An 18,741-nucleotide genomic window follows, 5' to 3' on the forward strand; every position below is an offset into this window, starting at 1 on the left:
TACGGCCCAGTGTGTCATACTTCACCAGCTTCTGCCAACTCTAGCGATGTGTGCGTTGTCTGTGTTCTCTCTGTATTTGTTACAATTTATTTGTAAGCCGAGATGCATTTGTTGTCTGCCTTGCATTTCTGTGCGGTGCTGTTCTCATTTTGTGCTTTTTATATGCTCAGCGTCTACCTTGCCTTCTAATAAAAACACTGCGGATACGCTGTGTCTTTGACTGATATATAGATTGACCGCTTGTTCCAAAAGAAAAACACAAGCGCGATAAATGAAGCCGTAGTGAATTATGATTTCCTGCATCTCTTTCTATTATAACTTAAATGAAATAAAAATTACGTCACGACATCAATTCGCACGAACAATTGAACTATACAAAATAGGGAATCGCTAATTGAAAACGACAAACAATAGCTTTGCCATTTGGGCGAAGAAATAAGTAACTTTCGCCATAGCCAAACGTCAGTTACGCAGAGTAATTCAAAATTCGCGCCAGTGAAACCGAAACAGGAAGCGCAGGCCACTTGCTCTCACCAACCACCAGGTGCGCTAGGGTCGATTGGGTCGCTGGGGTCTATGGGAGTGTCCACTCTTAACTTTTTTTTCTTTCTCTATGACGATAGTGTGAACGCACCGGGACGGCTTATTGCCCTCCTATAGTAGAGTTTATATGTAGTACTCTAAAGCATTCACAATTTGTTATAAACCTTAGCGCCGGATATTCGAGCGACAGCAGCCCGCAACTCCCTCATTGAGTAACACAGAGTACTCTAAATCACATTGCCAGGATTCGGGGACGTATGTACGCGGCGTGATCTCTCGGCGGCATCGACGGCGTCCTGCCGTAACTGAATGGGAACTAGGCGAAAAAAAAATATCTGAGGAAAAAAGCTGGTTACCAAGAAGGACTCGCGGTTTTATACGGAAGAGACCCACTGGAATGTTTTGGCGAAATTGCCGTATCGCTCTACAAGGCTTGTGGCTTCCCAAGACAGTTGAACACCGCCCATTAGAAACACATGGTGCCGCACTGTAGAGTATTACACGTTCAGGGAAGCCACGCGATTTTTAGTGCGACACTGCAATTTTACCAGAATGTTCCAGTGGTCCTCTGCTGTACAAAACCAGAAGTCCTTTTTTGGTAACTAGCTTTTTCGTCAGATATGATTTTTTCCCCTCATATTTCTCCTTCAGCTACGGCCAGCCGCCGCTTCCACCGGTGAGAGATGTCACTATGTGCACATGTCCCCAAATCTTATTCTTTTATTCCTCAAAACATATTCTATTAAAAATTGCTAAATTGGCGGTTAGCTGCGTACGGAAAGCAATGAGTACTGCATGATTTCTTACAGAGTCTATGTTCTCAGGCTAAGCAGGAACTCAGATTTTTCGCGTGTGTTGTCCCGACAACTTTTGTAGCTGGCCCTACGCAATAATCGCATAAAGCACACTGTGAACTTCGGATTCTGTAACGCAGTGGCAACGACTAACGAAATAATCACAAGACAACACAAAATCTCCCTGTCGCTATCTCGGCGGAGCTTGGCACGTCGATTACACATCGACACCAATATAGAATGATTAGCACGCAGTTTCCAGGAATACTCGATTGAATAGTAAGTACAATGCAAGCAGAAAGTAAGTGAGTGAGTTATCAGTGTCCGTTATGCGAGTATGTAAGCCTGACTGAAGCCTGTGTTGATAGTGGAGAGCACTTATATTTTGTAACCAGAGTATTTCGCAACTTCAGCTTGTCCAGTTTCACGCGAAGGTGGCTACGTTCCGTGACCTCGGACGAGTTGCCGACGATCTCGCGTGCTCCGTTTTCTTCGAGTCTCAAGGACTGGACGCAGAACAAGCTGCTGTGCTATTTGGATTGTATCCAGTTTGGCACCTAGCGTTGCATTAGCACCACAAGTTAGAAGCCTGTGCTAGGAGACGCGATTTTTCGCATTCAGACATCACGCCTGAGAATGAGACGAAGATTGGTGAGCTTAAGTGCAGATGCGGTAAAACCAATCTAGTACCTCTAAAATAAGTGGGACGAACTAAGACAAACACAAAGAACGAAGACGGACGAGCCGTTCGTCTAGCCTCTTCGATTGAACTACAGACGCTTAAATCTAAGATTATTATGAACACAAACTCCACCAACAGCCGTCACTGCCCTCCCCCCCCCCCCCCCCTCCAGAGACAATTTATGTAGATCTGCCATCTATCTGAAGCGCTTCCCCAACTATTATCGGGAGAGCTTTTCGCGTGCTACAGGTAGTTGGTGTTCCCATACAGACGCATGTTCGTGTCGCTTGCTTTAAAGCGAAAACTTGAACGCCCTGGCAAATTTCATCAGAGATTCTGACATCACAGCCAAACGTCATATTTCAGGTATTATATACACAACTAATGAAACCGACGGACAGTTAAGCCAAGGAGCGCATAGGGGGTATTATTTGTGGTTTCTTAGCTGTATTGTTGTGATTCTCACTTAAACTGAAAGAAATTAAAGCGGGCGAAAAATCACCCTTTCCGTCGGTGGCATCGGAACCCACAACTTTCGAATTGCCCGTCCAGGGAGCACCATCCGTTGTAGCTCAAGTGGTAGAGCATCGGACGTGTATTCGACATGTAATTCGATGGAGAAATAATTAGCGGGACGACAGAATGGTGCGCTCTGTCAGCTGATTCTTGTAGTCCATCAGGCCATCAGAGCACCATCCTGTTGTTCCCTTTTCTTCCTATCTCCTTCATCTGTGCTGCTTATTTAATAATGTCATCACAACACTCGTGATAAAGTTCGTTTTTCATCCATCCATCCCAACAACTCGCCAAGGTGTCCCTACTTGTACGACAGCTCTCACCGCTCCGGGGTATTCAGTCATTTTTCTTGAATTGTGACCTAAATGCACCCCACCGTGACAGGTCTACTTGAACCTTAGCTAACATAAATATGTATACATTAACAATTTCATTGACATCTTGAGAAAGTACAATGCGTTTGCCAAACGCTCGGGCCAAACGTTAGGAATCTCACTGCATCGTGGTTGCCTGACTGCAGCTAGTGGGTGACTGAAGATAGCGCTGGGTGACAGGTGCAAAAAATAGCTATCGCCAACCTCCTTGCAAGTTAAGCCACCTAATAGTGGCGTCTAAAGTGCATGCGTTGATCTTGGCGGTAACAGTGATGTAGCAACAGCAAGCAAAATGATGAGTCACCTAAAGGTATAGTTAGTAATGTTTCTGACTACGCCGAAAGAATCTTTTTTTCTGTAATCCTCCCTCGTCATGTCGACTTGTACTCAGTCGCGCATACCGTCACTATCCAAGTGTTAAACGCCTAAAAGTGCTGCCACATTTTACTTATATATATAGTCTATTTTACGGACGGGTTTCGGTGCCTCCATATTGGGCTGTTAACCTTGCCGTTTTGTATCTTGAACAACTAAACAAACAGTGCTAAGGTGGACCTATACACATGTAAACGTTTGTGTTGGGGCATTCGACGTCTCCTGACCTCATAAATTCACGGCACAATGTACAAAAATAAGAAAACGTTCGTTTAACAACCCTAGGTGGTGGCGCCCATACTTTTTACGTAAAGTCATCTATAGAAAGAAAAGCGTAACCACACTGGTTACGCCACCGCACTTCAAGTTGACTCTTTGAACTATAAGTTTGTGGTTACACAAAACAATGTCACCTCCTCGCAATAGTGATCCCGATGCTCGCATTCCTGCGGAAGTCGTAAGCTCCGGATGTTCCATGACGAAGCGCAGTTTTCTACTTTTTTTCGGTTTGTGCATGTGACTAAGGCATTAATAAAATGTTTTTTTTTTAATTTTAAATCTGCCTCCTAGGATGGCTAAGGCAAGCCTTAACAATAGAAAAAAACAAGTTGCGTGCAGCGCAGATAGGCTCGGCCTTTAGCAGTCGAAGTGACACTCCTGGGATCTCTTGTTCTGGTTGTACCGGTTGTGCGGCGGGCTTCGCCACGGGACCCACACACCGCCGAACAGTCCCGGGTCGGCATCCGAGTCTCCCATCTTTTCGTTCTCCCAGGGAACGTAGCTGTCGCCGTATATTATGGTCTGCTTCATCTTCATCAAGATCTGCGCAAGTGAGAGGGGTCGGAAGGTCATGTCGTAGTTTTTTTTTATGGGCTAACAACATTGCTGCGTAACTGGCATGGCCAAATTCCGAATGGGCGGATCCACCTACCGTTGAGATGCCATGTACAGTCGGCAACAAATTAATACGGACAACGCGGGCGCGAGCTCCATAATATTTTGTGGCCCCACTGTACCTTAACAAAGCTATGGGAAGGACTATTGAACAGGGTTGTAAGGTCGACAATGTGGAAAGTACCTGAACAATATCGAAAAGTAACAAGAAAAGTAGCCAGATTTCACCAGAGGCAGGAACGTAGCCAACAGACGAGTCACATTCCAGGAATGGATTGAATCTGCTTTGTTGTTTTCCTGTGAGGACGTTATCACACGGAAAGCTGCGTTTAGTAAGTTCTGGAAGTTAGCAAAAAAAAAAAAAAACATTATAGAACACGTACACATGACGTAAACCTGAATGAAAGCAAACAGCGCTTTAAATGACAAGCTACATGACCAAATTTTCGCCATTCACGAAGACATCATCCCAGAATTAGAATCACAGCTGCAGTTCAGGCACAGATGTTTCAGTACATTTTTTTGCAATAATTTCTGGAGGGAGATCAAGGCTGAAGCTGGTAAAGTTCCTCAGCCGCACTTGTGAACATTATCCTTAGAAGCAATACTGGGAGGTCATCAGATATTCTGTGTCAAAGGTTAGTTACGGCGAAGCTTGTCACTGAGGAAACTTGCTTAGCCTCTGCGTGTGACTCGGCAGAACAAGCATCTTCATTTCCCTCACGGTATTTCAAAAAGTAGCCAAGAACCAGCCAATTAGCGCAGGCAAAATTTTTCCCTCCAACAACCTGAAAAAGTAGCCGATATACTGGACAAGGGTGTCAATGCAGGCTAGTTGGTATTTCATTGCAGGTTTTTGGGTGTAGCGCCTGTCATCTTCTTTCTTACCAATTCGTACGCGGCGCTACACCCAAAAACCTGCAAAGTAGCCGAATTGGCGCAAAATAGCCACATCTGGCAACCCTGCCACTGAGGCGTGCAGTAAAAATAAACGATACCGTACGATAAGATAACACGCTAGAGTTTCGTAGCTGCAGTAGCACTACTGTCTCAGAAGTGCGCCGTATCACGTGATCTGGCAAAATTTTCTACTTTCGCATGAGATGCCTCAGGTGAGATGATGTGCTGCGACTCCCTTGTATGCTTACGACGTCCAATGTGTGACCAACATGTAAAACGTTGAAAGCTTCTTTTTTTCTGGTTACGTTTGCCGAGTGTAAAAGGTGCACATGCTTACAGCGGGATGTTTGTCGACGATATTATCTTGCTCGCAAGGGTCCTTGGCCAAATCAAACAGGCACGGTCCTCGTCCCACGTGACAGCCAAAGGGCTTCGCGATGGGTGTGCAGTTTAGCAACGAGCCCCGTCGTGTGGGGTCTGTCAATTTGAAGCCGCTGCCATGAAAGCGTTGAAGGGCCTGCGTATGACAGTTTCTGCTTTATGTGGATCACTGCAAATTTCGCGGTTTATTTTTTTATAACAAAACTATCGCAATGGGTACACTACAGTAGTTAGAACGAAACAAAGCACCCCAATGCGATGGCCAGACACAGGTAAAAAATGAAAAATACAGGATGTGGATTCCGTCCTTTGAGAAACCACAGGCATAGGCGTGCGCATAGGAGGGGGGGGGGGGGAAGGGGCAACCGCCCTGCCAACTTACCCAAGGGGCGGGTGGGGGGGGGGGGCGAAATCTGCTCTATACTTTCACTCAATCTGACCTGTTCTGGCATTGTTTAAAGAGAATGGTTATGGTCACGCAGGTTTTTGACGAAAATGGCAGCCGATGGCCCTCTATATGTTGCATTCCAGCAGCTATTTGCTTCCCATCTTTACTCCTGGAAAGTCAAGGACCAAAGGCAGGCGCACGTCATCGTTTCAATTTCACTTTTAGGGGCGAAGCTCCTTAAGGCGGCACCCGTTCGTCCCTCGTAGTCGTCGTGGTCGTAGTAGTGAGTAACAAGTCTTACGCTTTGACCTCCAAGGTGGTGCCGGTGGGAGATTTCTCCTGTGCGTTGTTGAACAATAAAAAATTCGCAGCGTGCGCGTTAACTAAAAGCCGAATTCTTCTGTCTCTCATTCCCCATTAGCAGCCATTGGCATGTTCCAGTAGGAAACGTTAGTAGAAGTAGAAGTGTAAGTGTTAGCTAAAAGCCGACTTCTTCTGTCTCTCATTGCCATTAGCAGCCATTGTTTACCTCCAAGGTAGTGCCTGGTGAGATTTCTCCTGTGCGTGATTAAACAATAAAAATTTTGTTCAAAACGCCGTTGATTGATGAAATAAACCAACGAAAGACGCCAGATGTTTTGTAAAAGCAGAACGAAAGAACGCCATATGTTTTTCTTAAAGTGTAGTAGTAGTAGTTCTATGTAGCCACCTCGCCCGATCGTCAACGGGCGAGGTGGACCGGCAACGGCGCGAGGACCCTGCCGTACGAGAGTTAAATCACACTAAAAGACATACTTTGCGGGCGATACACTCTAGTGAGCTTTCAACTTTTCGTCTTAATGTACATGATAAAGAAATTATTTCTACGAAAAACGCAAGGCACACCTTGAGCAATATGTTTGGTTTTGGGATGCTAAATGGAACCATGAGGCGATGCGAAGCCGGAGCACTTGCACGATCGCGTTCCGTTGGCTTTCGTTGGGCATGCTACCGACCTCGCGTCGTGGAACGCGCGTCCTGTCTTCCCTCTAGCCTTGCCTTTAATTCGCACAGGGCGAGCGGGGAATGCGGTCGCTCTTGGCGCTCTTTCGCTCGGTAGCGGACTTCTTCCTTGCATTTCACCGATCACAAGTGATAATGAAGGGACCACGTAAACCAACAGTACAATAAAAGTTTGATGTTTAATATATACACGATGTTTCACACTCTTTATATTATGTACTAGACGCATTTCACGGAAGAGTTTCACGGTTTACAGATGATTCCCTCCGTAGCTTCGCCCCACTCATCATCATTCACCCCGTGGATATGCTGTGATTTTTTTTTCATCGATAGTTAAGTATGTTGCCGTTTGGACTCGACAACGCCCCTGATGGGGAACCTTGCGCGCGCCTATGACCACAGGGACGTAACTGTAGCCGGATACAACATTAGGAGACCGCGGCATTTTCTCTGCAAAGGTGTATGCAAACAGGCGCGCACTAATGGACGCGTGCTCCAGACTGACGTCATGAGTCGGACGGCCGGTGACCCCGCCTACGGAGAACATTGCCAAGTGCATGAGCGGGACTAATTCCTTAGTCACAAAGGCGATCGGCTCCGCACTGCGGGCTCCTGGGCGAGGCCTTTCCGGGCTTCTTAAGTTGCATCCGACTACAGTGGTGCTGGTGCTACCTGTTGTGAAACACAGGCAAGGGAGACAGCGCGATGTGTTTAGGTAGGCCCGAAGCACGGGCAATAGTCAAGATGGCGACCAGCTGCACTCGGCGTTCGGACATCGGGCCATTTTTGTCTTCCTTTGCCCCTTTGTCATTGCGGGTGTGTCTCCAGGGTATATTGTATTGAAACACTATACTCAGTGGCAGAAGCAAAGTTTCGGGTGCCGATAAATACACCTGGCGAGCGGACAGAAGCAGGACTTGAGCCTGGCGTCGCTGCGCGACGTTGCGCGTTGCCTGGCGCGCGAGATCAGGGAACGTCGACTTCTTTCATGCTAACTCGTTATCTTCGGTAGCGCTTCGCAGCAAAACATTTAAGTGCCTGTCACGGAGGATGACCTCGAAAATACGCCTCCGTGCAAAACCAGTGGGTCGAGACGATCGGCGCGTTTTCAACACGCTGGCGGAGGGCCGTCAAGCAGTAGTTGTTCCATAAGTGTTTACAATGATAACTGACACCAATCAAATAAGGTGTGTGACCGGGCTAGTTGGTATTCCATATTGACGTGAACAGCGCGTGTAATACACAAGGACGAAGAAACGACGAGCGCTAGTCCTCGTCGTTTCTTCGTCCTTGTGTATTACACGCGCTGTTCACGTCAATACCAATCAAATAGTGTCATTAATAAATGAAGATTGTATTAAATGAAGCTCGACTGCTAACCCGAAGGTCGCGGGATCGAATCCCAGCCGCGGCGGTCGCATTTCGATGGAGACGAAATGCTAGAGGCCCGTGTGTTGGATGATGTGAGTGCACGTTAAACAAGACCAGATAGTCAATATTGCCGGAGCTCTCCACTACGGCGTCCCTCATAATTATATCGTAGTTTTGGGAAGTTAAACCCCATAAATGAAATTACTACCTTGTAGGCCTCGCTGGCAGAGATGCGTTTCTCGAAATCTGACGATTGCTTCGGCTCGAGTCCCACAACGGGGAACCACGTCGACTTTCTCTCCCAGCTGAGGCTGCTATGCTTGGCGATGAAGCCCTTGTAGTCGCCGAGGTGGATCACGAAATTTTGGCGCGCTAGGTCGAACCTGTGCGTGATGCACTTCCTGGGCGAGGCGAGGTTTTTGCTGATGGTCGGCCACTGGTTGTACGAGTCGAAGTTGGCCACTTCTCCTAATGTCTTGGCATCTCCGCCTGCCCGAGATGGAGTCAGTCAGTCAGTCAGTCAGTCAGTCAGTCAGTCAGTCAGTCAGTCAGTCAGTCAGTCAGTCAGTCAGTCAGTCAGTCAGTCAGTCAGTCAGTCAGTCAGTCAGTCAGTCAGTCAGTCAGTCAGTCAGTCAGTCAGTCAGTCAGTCAGTCAGTCAGTCAGTCAGTCAGTCAGTCAGTCAGTCAGTCAGTCAGTCAGTCAGTCAGCAGTCAGTCAGTCAGTCAGTCAGTCAGTCAGTCAGTCAGTCAGTCAGTCAGTCAGTCAGTCATCAGTCAGTCAGTCAGTCAGTCAGTCAGTCAGTCAGTCAGTCAGTCAGTCAGTCAGTCAGTCAGTCAGTCAGTCAGTCAGTCAGTCAGTCAGTCAGTCAGTCAGTCAGTCAGTCAGTCAGTCAGTCAGTCAGTCAGTCAGTCAGTCAGTCAGTCAGTCAGTCAGTCAGTCAGTCAGTCAGTCAGTCAGTCAGTCAGTCAGTCAGTCAGTCAGTCAGTCAGTCAGTCAGTCATCAGTCAGTCAGTCAGTCAGTCAGTCAGTCAGTCAGTCAGTCAGTCAGTCAGTCAGTCAGTCAGTCAGTCAGTCAGTCAGTCAGTCAGTCAGTCAGTCAGAGTCAGTCAGTCAGTCAGTCAGTCAGTCATCAGTCAGTCAGTCAGTCAGTCAGTCAGTCAGTCAGTCAGTCAGTCAGTCAGTCAGTCAGTCAGTCAGTCAGTCAGTCAGTCAGTCAGTCAGTCAGTCAGTCAGTCAGTCAGTCAGTCAGTCAGTCAGTCAGTCAGTCAGTCAGTCAGTCAGTCAGTCAGTCAGTCAGTCAGTCAGTCAGTCAGTCAGTCAGTCAGTCAGTCAGTCAGTCAGTCTCAGTCAGCCAGCCCAGCCAGCCAGCCAGCCAGCCAGCCAGCCAGCCAGCCAGCCACCAGCCAGCCAGTCAGTCAGTCAGTCAGTCAGTCAGTCAGTCAGTCAGTCAATCAATCAATCAATCATCATCAATCTCATGATTATTCAGTCAGTAAGTCTGTCGCGCAGCCAACCAGTCGAACGATAATAATTAATTAACCACATCATCCCAACGTGAAAAGGAAAGATGCAAGCACTCGCGGTAGTGTTGCTCTGGGGTAAAAGCAAAACGCTGCTATTCTCCCTGCAGGCCTCGAAGGAAAAACAAAAGACTGCTTTTTTGTTAAATGCAGCTTTTTAATAAAGTGCAATGAAAGCGACGGCATCTTCTTTAAACCACTCAATGAATATGAATAACATATTAATATTGTTTAAGGGCAATTTTGTATATACATGTACCTCAAAACAAATCCATTTAAATCGATCCTGCAAGTTCGAATAAAATATCTTAAGCATGCGGTAAGTTCCCTCATTTCACGGTGATTCACAGTGTTCTTACGTAAGCATTACTTTGTGTTACCGGAGAGCTGCTTTCCGAGTATCCTAGTTAATAAGTCGCAGAATTTCGGTTAGATTTCACGTTCAGAGATATAATTATCTAATACAGTTTCCGTACGTGCAATAAAGTTGACAAAACTCACTGAATAGTTTAAATTTCTTGATGTATTTTTCTGCTTCGCATACGCAACGCTTCTCAATTAAGTTGGTCAACGGGAACCGCCGTTTGCGTTTTGTAATAGCCAAAAATCACAAGCACTGCTCGAAGGTATGCGTTGCACACGACGATGGTCAAAATCGACAAAGAAGCAGCAACATTCCAGAGCGTGACCGACATTGCCCGTTGTATTATGTTGACTGCTGGGGAGCTATGGTGGAACTGTATATCTAGTGGACATAGCCACTTCGGACTGGCGTCATCAGGGCGCGTACAGTTGCAGTAAAAGAAGTCGCAAATCGTGACGTAATCGCGCAGGTTCGTTAAACGGGAGGCCGCGTTAAGTCTAAATCGAAGGGCTAGCGCGATCACACAGTCAGAGTAAGTGCACGGCCTCCGAAATTTGCGCGGCTAAGAAGAACGAATCTCAGGAGGCTGCGTTCGCCGCATTGAAGAGCATTCTGTTTCTCTCAGTAGTGTCGAGAGTTGTGGAAACTCTGCGACGTCAAAATCACGTTGCGGAAGAAGAACCGGAAACAGGGGGCGCGCTGATCGCCCAGCTCCGGCCAATCGACGGGCGCCGTAAGGGACAGTTCACTAAATGGACAGTCAGCTGCCCTTATAAGGAGCAAAGTTATCTGCGGTAGCGCGAACTGCGAAAACCAGGGGCGTAACCAGAAATATTTTTTGGGGGGCGGGGGGCGGGGAGGGGGGTTCAACCATACTTTATGTTCGTGTGTGGGTTTGTATGTGTGCGTGTACATATACGCAAGAAAAATTCAAGATTTTCGGTGAGGTTTGAACCCCCCCCCCCTTGGCTACGCCCCAGGCGAAAACCTATATGCCTGCTATTATACCACCGTACTCTCAGACAAGCCTCGGCTGGTAGTTCGTCCTTCCGAAACGAGTAAAGCGTCCCAGCCCAACAGAAAATGACGCAGCGCTGCTCAAGAGCTGCTGCCGATTATATCTACTAACAAGCGACCACTTCTACTATAGGGCGGCGCTACAAGATCCAACTTTCCCGATTCGAAGTGGAGCGTTGCGTGGAGGGACGTTTCAGAATATGCTCTACATGGGCCCCAATACGTATACTTGATCAGACGACATTAGGCAGTTTTCGAATAGCGTACGCTAAGTTACCGTTAGCGTTTGCGGCCCGCTATTTCCGTTACTTACCGGGAGCCCGCAAGCGGTCAGCGCATGACGCATGCAATGTTGCGCGAAAAGCCAACGCAAAGGTTTGTGTACGCTGTTCTAAAACTGACTATTATTACTAGTTTTATGGCGAGGCTGCCTTAGTCAACCCTGTGTTGTTGAAGTCGTTGGCGTATCGCCGGTCAGGTGACCTGAGGGACGAGAGTGTGGCTCGGCAAAAAAAGCAGCGCTGCGGCGAAAGGGGCCTGGCGGAAAGGAGGAAAGACTGTGCCTCGCCGAGAGGAGTAGGTCACCTAGGAACTCTGTGAAGTATACAGAAAGGAACCAGTGGAACTGGCGGTAGCTCTTGCTTCAATGTCTCGCCTACATAGTTGACGCGGGGGCATTCACAAATACCGTACTGCAAGTTCCCCGCCTTGAAAAGCATCGACCGATAACCACATGCCTAGTTTAGCAGGAACAAAAGAATCATCAAAGTAGTAACTTATAGAAATCTTAACAATAAAGGCGGAACTGCGAAGGTCCGAGTGAAAGGGGGCAACATCTTCGCTATTCGACTGTTTTCCCGGTGTGAAACTGGCAGTACTTTTTTCTAAATCATCATACTGTTCCCTATTGATATCGGCGCTACCGCAAGGAGCAGCGATGACGCAGCGAAAAACGACGAGTCACTGGCGGCCGATTCTTTTATATACTCGAGCCCGTGTCGGGCAGCGATGAGTGACTTGCCGCCGACAATTGTTTCAGCTTTTTTATAGTGCACACGTACTGTCGCGATGTAAAGGAGCGCGAACAGCGGAAAGCGTGGCTTTCGGCCCAAATCAACTCCTCCATGCCTTGGCTGTCGGTAGGCGAATCTGTGCTTTCAGCCGGCTTCACCATAGCGCTAGAATCTTGGCCCGGCTGGCGGCGCTATCACAGTGTGTGCGTTCCGAGTGGCAGGCATGACTGGCAGATCACGAGCACACGCGGTTCTAGCGCTGCGGTGACGCCGGCTGAAAGCACAGATTCATTTAGCGACAGCCAAGGCATGGGGAAGTTGAACTGTGCCGAAAGCCGTGCTCTCCGCTGTTAGCGCTTCTTTTCATCGCGATAGTGCTCTCCGACGTGATCACCAAGAGGCCCGCGCATTTCAACCGCTGCTCCGACCGCGTACCGGCAACGTGCACGAGCGTGGGCAGCCAGTCGGTGACGTGCATCAGTTGCGTGGACACCCGCGGCGTCCTGTCCTTCATGACGGGGCTCCATATGAACGCGGGCACCCGGATGCCGCCTTCGAAGTACGTTCCCCGGGTTCCACGCAGGGGCCAGTTGAAGGACCAGTTGCTGCCGTCGTCGTCCCCGTCCGGAAGACCACCGCTAGACGACATAAAGACGAGCACCGTGTCGTTGAGCATGGTGCGATTCTGGAGCGCGGCAAATACTTTGCCCACGGAGGTGTCGACTTCGGCCAGGGCCCCTGTTTAGCCACGAAACCCGCACATGAGCTGAGGTACGCATTGCACGATGCAACACCACTTCTTAATTAGCGATAAACACTGGCGAAGGTGGGTGCTTGAATGATATTGTTGATAAGGGGACAACGTCATAAAGTGGCACGACCATTGAAGAGTATGTGTGAGCTAGAGGAAAGCATTGCGCTTACGCGTGGTGTTCTAGCACGTTATTCTCTTTCGTGTGAATTTTTACAGGAAAACTGTGTTTGCCTAACACGTGTCGTGGCAGTATAGTAGGCGCCCGCTGACACGCCAATGGCTGAGCCCGCAGGTTACACGATCTCGCTTCGACCAATCAGGTGTAATAATATTATCGGGGATTTTAAATGCCAAAACCACGATATGATTATGAGGCACGGCGTATTGGAGGGCTCCGGAAATTTCGCCCATTTTGTGTTCTTCAAGGGACACAAAAGAGTAAAACAATTTTTGTCATTTTAGTAAACTGCTCTTTCACTATACCAAAAACACCACGCTTACTGCGAGAAGACGCTTAGTAAGCGAGAAAACGCGCAAAAACAAAATGTGGATGGCGGCGCCACCTTGAAGTTTCCGCACCATTCGCCGTGACGTCACATGTTTTGACGGCGCCTACTGTGAACCACGTTGTCCCTAATCGGTAAAAATGAAGTACACTGTCCTCTGATGGGGACATAGACTTAACATACCAAGTTTGGGGTAATTTTGTTGAGCCGATGGCGCCAAAACACGATAAATACACTTTGAAATCCGTGACGTCACGCGGGGAGGTTTCGGCGCGAAATTTAAAAATGAAACTATGAACCTGATTTTCTCCTCTATCAATGTCGTTAATTTTCTCCTCTATTAATGTCGTCTAATGTCGTTAATTTCGCCACCTATGGTGGCGAAGTTGACATTAGAGTTCTCAGAGCACAATTTATCGATCTAAACCGATTCATTGTTTCTTTTAGTGTCCCTTTAACGTGCACTGACATCGCACAGTACACGGGCTCTTGGCATCTCGCCTGCATCGAAATTCGACAACGGCGGCCGAGATCGAAACCGCGACTTTAGGGTCAGCAGCCGAGCACTGTAATCACTTCATCACCGAGGCGGACAAAGCAGGACAATTGTAGTGTATGTGTGAGCCAGATGGAGGCATTCCGCTTAGGCGTGATATTACAAGCACGTTATCCTCATTCGTTGTGAATTTTCAGTAGTGAGATTCATTTGCGGGTAACTGTCTTCTGCTGTTGAGTAGAGTTAAAGCGGAAAATTGAAAACAGAAGGACACCGATGCAAACACGTAGAAGTACATTTTTTACGTTGCTTTGCGCGCTTTTCCGCGTCCGTATCTCTCTCCCGAGCCGTCGGGAGCTTATATCTGTGGCCGCGCAATCGCCAGAGTAATGCTTTCGACAGCAGACAGTTCGCCACTAGACGGCGCAGACGGCATTTTCTTCACGCGCTGGTGTGGTCTGTATCATTTGTGGCCGACTGTACTGTGCTCAGCAATTGTACTAGGATAGTGCGCCCGTGTAGCGCTGTGATCAAACGATAACCTAGAGGCAAAGATTGATCGAATACGACGCGATAGCACGAACATGAAAGCTATTGTTTTTCAGCGTGCCATGTGTCTTATTAGAAGGAAGTGAAGTTTCGCGCTTTCCGCGCTTTATTTCCCGTCCCCAAACAGAGGATCGCGTCGGCCACACTTCGCAGTAATTAAGGAGATTGTTACTCAACAGGTTTCGACCGTCGCCCAAGCACTGCCGAGATGCTTGCCGTCATTGCTCGACCTTTCTTTCATGATGATTGGGCATGATCTCGAAATCACCGAACGCCGACACTGCGGACACAACTGCTTGGTAAGTGTGCGTCTGCATTACGTTTACTTTGATCTAACAGCAGTCTTGCTGCGCTACTTTTAGGCGCCCCCCCCCCCCCCTCACACCCCCCAACGCCTCAAGGGAGGTGCCAAATCTACCCCGTGCCTTCACTCACTTGCGTCCTTTCCGTCATTGCTTAAAGTGCCGGCTCACGGCCATGCTTTGGTCTTGATGACAATGGCGGTCGAGGGCCCCTGATGTCGCATCTTAAGAAATGTTTAGTTCCTGACTTTACCCCTGGAAAACCATGGTCTAAAGGCAGGACGCTGCGAGAAGCAGATCATCGCTTCATTTTCATTGTTTCATCTATTACGGAGCTCGTTTTCTTTCGGACTCTACCACTGGTGGGATAAAAGGGGGAAGGAGCTCTGCTCAATCTTTCCTCCACCTCCCCCCCCCCCCCGCCCTTCCTCCGCTCTCCCCCAGCTGGAAACCCTGCGCACGCCCATGTATATAGTATAGTAAAGAAGAAATCAAATCCCTTAAGTTATCTTTCGCGTAGACCCCGACGCTTGCCGGATTGATAGGTTCGCCTATTACCTGGGCATGCGCAGATAAGTTTTCGTGCCTTCTTTCTTTTCCGCCGTTGTGCGCTTCTTCAGTTGTTTGTCGGCGCTAGTGGTGTCTTGACTTCTTTCTTGTGTCTGTGTTTGCACGCCCTGTCTTGTAGAATGAATACTTACCAACAAGCTCAGCTCTAGGTTATTCTAAAGTATAGTATGTGCTTGCACGAACATATCAGGGCGCAGGAACTCCTACGAAATAAAATTCTAGCTACGCCTCTGCGCCTTGTGGTCAATTGCCGTGGGCAAAGTGCTGCAAGGGAAGAGCTCCCTTACCGGCCAGCAGGACTCTTTTTCGGTGTGCAATGCTCGCAAATGTTTCGAGGTGCTCAGGCGGGCATTGAACAGAGCCGTAGTCGTTGGCCGCCTGGACGCCTTGGTGGGCGATGAGCATAAACAAGGGCTGTAACAAAAAAAAATACAAATTTAAGCTCGTGTCGATGGCAGAGAAAAAAAAAACACAGCAAAATGGGCGAAAAAATAGTGGAAAGAAAACGGTAGAAGACATTTCAGATATTAGCATTGTTGGAATGGAAATGCTTTATCATTGTAAAACTGAAAGTTGGGCGAGTTCATTCAAATTCATCGCGACATTTCAGCGCACACAAAAAACAAGGACGTAGTGTACGCACTTATGAGCGAGCGCTTACAAGCGTTCCACCAAGGCGTTTGACTGGGGCTAGTTGGTACATTGTCAAAATGGATAAAAAAAATCAGCGGGAAACACAAGGCGCAATGGAAAGAAAACGACGAGACAGACTGGCACACACAACTGTTCAAAAGCACGCTTTAAAGGCCGACGTACGCCCGCCGGCAACCACCTTGCGCATGCGCGAACAACCATGCGTCGCATAATACGAAATCTTAAGTAGCTATCACAGCGTTTGCAAAACTAATTTCTTTACCAGACCGGTGCAACGACGTGTCGTTGACGCAGTTGCTTCCCCGCTTCTTAATGTATAACGCTTCCAAAATTTCCCTGTGGGCCTTTGTCAATTCCCGACCTAAAATGCTAGTGCTCTCAAACGCAGGAGTGTGCACCCACACTGCCTACAAAATGGCTTAGCAGATGAGCACCGTCGTTCGCGGGAAGGGGGGCCTTGTGTTCCCTGACACGATCATCAAGACAAAGGCCCGTTTCCTTTGTACCCTACACTGTGTCCTATTCTTTCGTGCGCGCCGAAATTTCGCGATGTTATAGCGCAAGCCTTCGTCGCAATCTTGGAAGTCAAATAACAAAAACGGTCTGACAGGTGATTAGACACGCGACGTATACATCGAGAGGCAATTTATACATTTTATAATTTGTTTATATTTACCGCATAATACAAGCCCTAGAGGGGCCCACAAGTGGTAGGCGAAAAGAGAACGAAGAAAGTAAACATAGGAGTAGACACTGTACAGATATGCGGTAAGGTGCGCAATTTTGTACAGTTTGTATTGCACAAAAATCCGCCCCTGTGCGCACGCCTGTGGGTATAAACATCACACCGCCTGTCACACGGAGTGATGACCACGGGAGTGGAAGACGGTGCCATGGACCCGGCCTGTTTTCGATAAAGCTCACCTTCGTCTTGTCGTGTTGAGCAATGATTTCCGTGGCCCTTTCGGTGAACACGCGGGTCGCGTACGTTCCCGTCTTGTTCCACAGCACCTCTCGATTGAGGCGCAGGTCGTAGCCGTGAAAGTTTTTGTACTTACGCTGGCAAAAAAAAAAAATCCATAGAAAGCTCTATTGACGAATAGATCTGTGCTCGCCACGAATCAAATGCGTTTGATTTAGAAACATTTATTCTAGAGACATGCAGTGATCTGCGAAAATGAACCCTATGTAAGTGAAGTTGGAATTTTGATCACAGCAATGATTTATTTCGTGTGCCTCCTTCAATACACAGACCATTTTGAAGCGTGACGAGAGACCCTACGCGCTTGATCACATGTGGTACATCCTTAAAGGTGTTCTATTACACCTGAGGAACAGGTCAATAAAATGTATTCGCGATTCGTGCGATGTTAGGGCCAATCAGATGTAAGTTACAGCCGCACTTCTCGAAGCAAGATGTGAGACTGCGCTAGTACGGTGATCCGTTTGCAAGAACGAGCGCATCAGCGAACAACGGACGAACAAGAAAGAGGATGAAAACGCATGTCCTTCCTAGCTCCCTTTTTATTCGTTGTGCGTTGCGGTGTACAGTGGTCACGGATGGAAACGCGAGATTAAAATCTTCAGTATAACGACAGATATGTGCCATTTCTCGAGCTAACGTTGGCTCTGATGCAGCGGTTCGAACCAAAATTACGCCGCTATGATACGAACTGTTGAGGATGGAAACGAAAGCGTGAGAATTGGTTAGCCCTCAGTTGTCACGTTTCGATCCGTGGGTACTGTAGAGTCCCATAGTATCGCAATGAAGTGTCAGGTGATGCGTAGTTAGCTGTGTATCACTAGTTTATTTTAGCCGTAGAGTCGCACGTATTTGTCTATGGGATAAACGAATCGACGGTACTCACATCCGATGACACGTGCGTCCAATAGTCCCCCGGTCCGCTCCACTTTGCGAAGGCCGTGTCGAAACCTCGATTTTCGGGCGTGAACTCGTCCTTGAAGAAGCCCAGGCTCCACTGTTCCAGCGCATTACGAACGAAAAAAAAAAGGCATCGATGACAACCTAATCATTACTTCAAGTTGGAAGATTTCTGTCGAAGATTCTATAAATTCGATGCTATACCAATTGAGCCTCAATTTGTAGAGCACCGGACTTGTCATCCGAAGGTTGTAGGTTTGGTCCCTAGCGACGGCAAGTTGTCTTTTCGTCGGCTCTAATTTCTTTACATTTATATCGTCATTACAACTCTACAATTAAGACTACAAATAATGTCACCTGTACCTTCTTTCCCTTCATTGTCTGTTCGATTAAATGACATGTCATTGTGTTTTAAATTAGTCGGAGTGTTCATTGTTCCCATTCCGGCTATTGTCTACCCTACAGGAGTAGCTTAAAGTTAAAGCTTTGAATGTACTGGGAAAAGATGTGTATGATCACTCATAGCTGAAACTATACGAAGCTCATAACAACACATACTCATCAGTGGCATTCCTGCGTATATACAAAATGTAGTTTTCTGGGGGACCGAACGTTGTAAATTGGCGAAAAAGAGAAGTTACTGATTTCACAGGGACCGGCATCAATTACGCAAGTTGTAACTCGTGCTCGAACCCCGGCAGCTGGAAATTCAAACGTTCAGACCATAGCCCAATCTTACTTGCTCACGGGCTGCTGTCTCGGTACTACCTCACAATCTGTGACGTTTACCGAAGAAAAATGTGCGTCGCGGTGTAGGGTTGCTCTTTGTATATGAATTGCGCCATTTTGTTGAAGATTTATACGTGACTGGGCGCGTGTACACCAAGAATGGC

General features: G+C 47.8%; 1 protein-coding gene across 1 annotated transcript; it reads right to left on the reverse strand.

Annotated features, from left to right (window-relative positions):
- Window positions 1-3,920: 3,920 nt before the first annotated feature.
- Window positions 3,921-18,226, reverse strand: LOC119399096 (arylsulfatase B-like). The gene is made up of 8 exons (XM_049417531.1): window positions 18,212-18,226; window positions 17,835-17,945; window positions 16,891-17,025; window positions 15,600-15,726; window positions 12,571-12,873; window positions 8,429-8,709; window positions 5,416-5,595; window positions 3,921-4,106 (listed from the first exon to the last, which is right to left on the reverse strand). The coding sequence occupies exons 1-8, from the start codon at window positions 18,224-18,226 to the stop codon at window positions 3,921-3,923; spliced, it is 1,338 nt and encodes a 445-aa protein (XP_049273488.1).
- Between the last annotated feature and the right edge of the window lie 515 nt (window positions 18,227-18,741).

Source organism: Rhipicephalus sanguineus, chromosome 7 (genome assembly GCF_013339695.2).
Source record: "Rhipicephalus sanguineus isolate Rsan-2018 chromosome 7, BIME_Rsan_1.4, whole genome shotgun sequence".
NCBI classification, from domain to species: domain Eukaryota; kingdom Metazoa; phylum Arthropoda; class Arachnida; order Ixodida; family Ixodidae; genus Rhipicephalus; species Rhipicephalus sanguineus.

Excerpts from the sequence above, each read along its gene's own strand:
- LOC119399096 (XM_049417531.1), bottom strand. Across the intron at positions 8,710-12,570 it reads CACGCTCGTGCACGTTGCCG|GCGGAGATGCCAAGACATTA; the intron begins GTACGCGGTCGG and ends CATCTCGGGCAG. Across the intron at positions 5,596-8,428 it reads CTGCCAGCGAGGCCTACAAG|GCCCTTCAACGCTTTCATGG; the intron begins GTAGTAATTTCA and ends TGTCATACGCAG.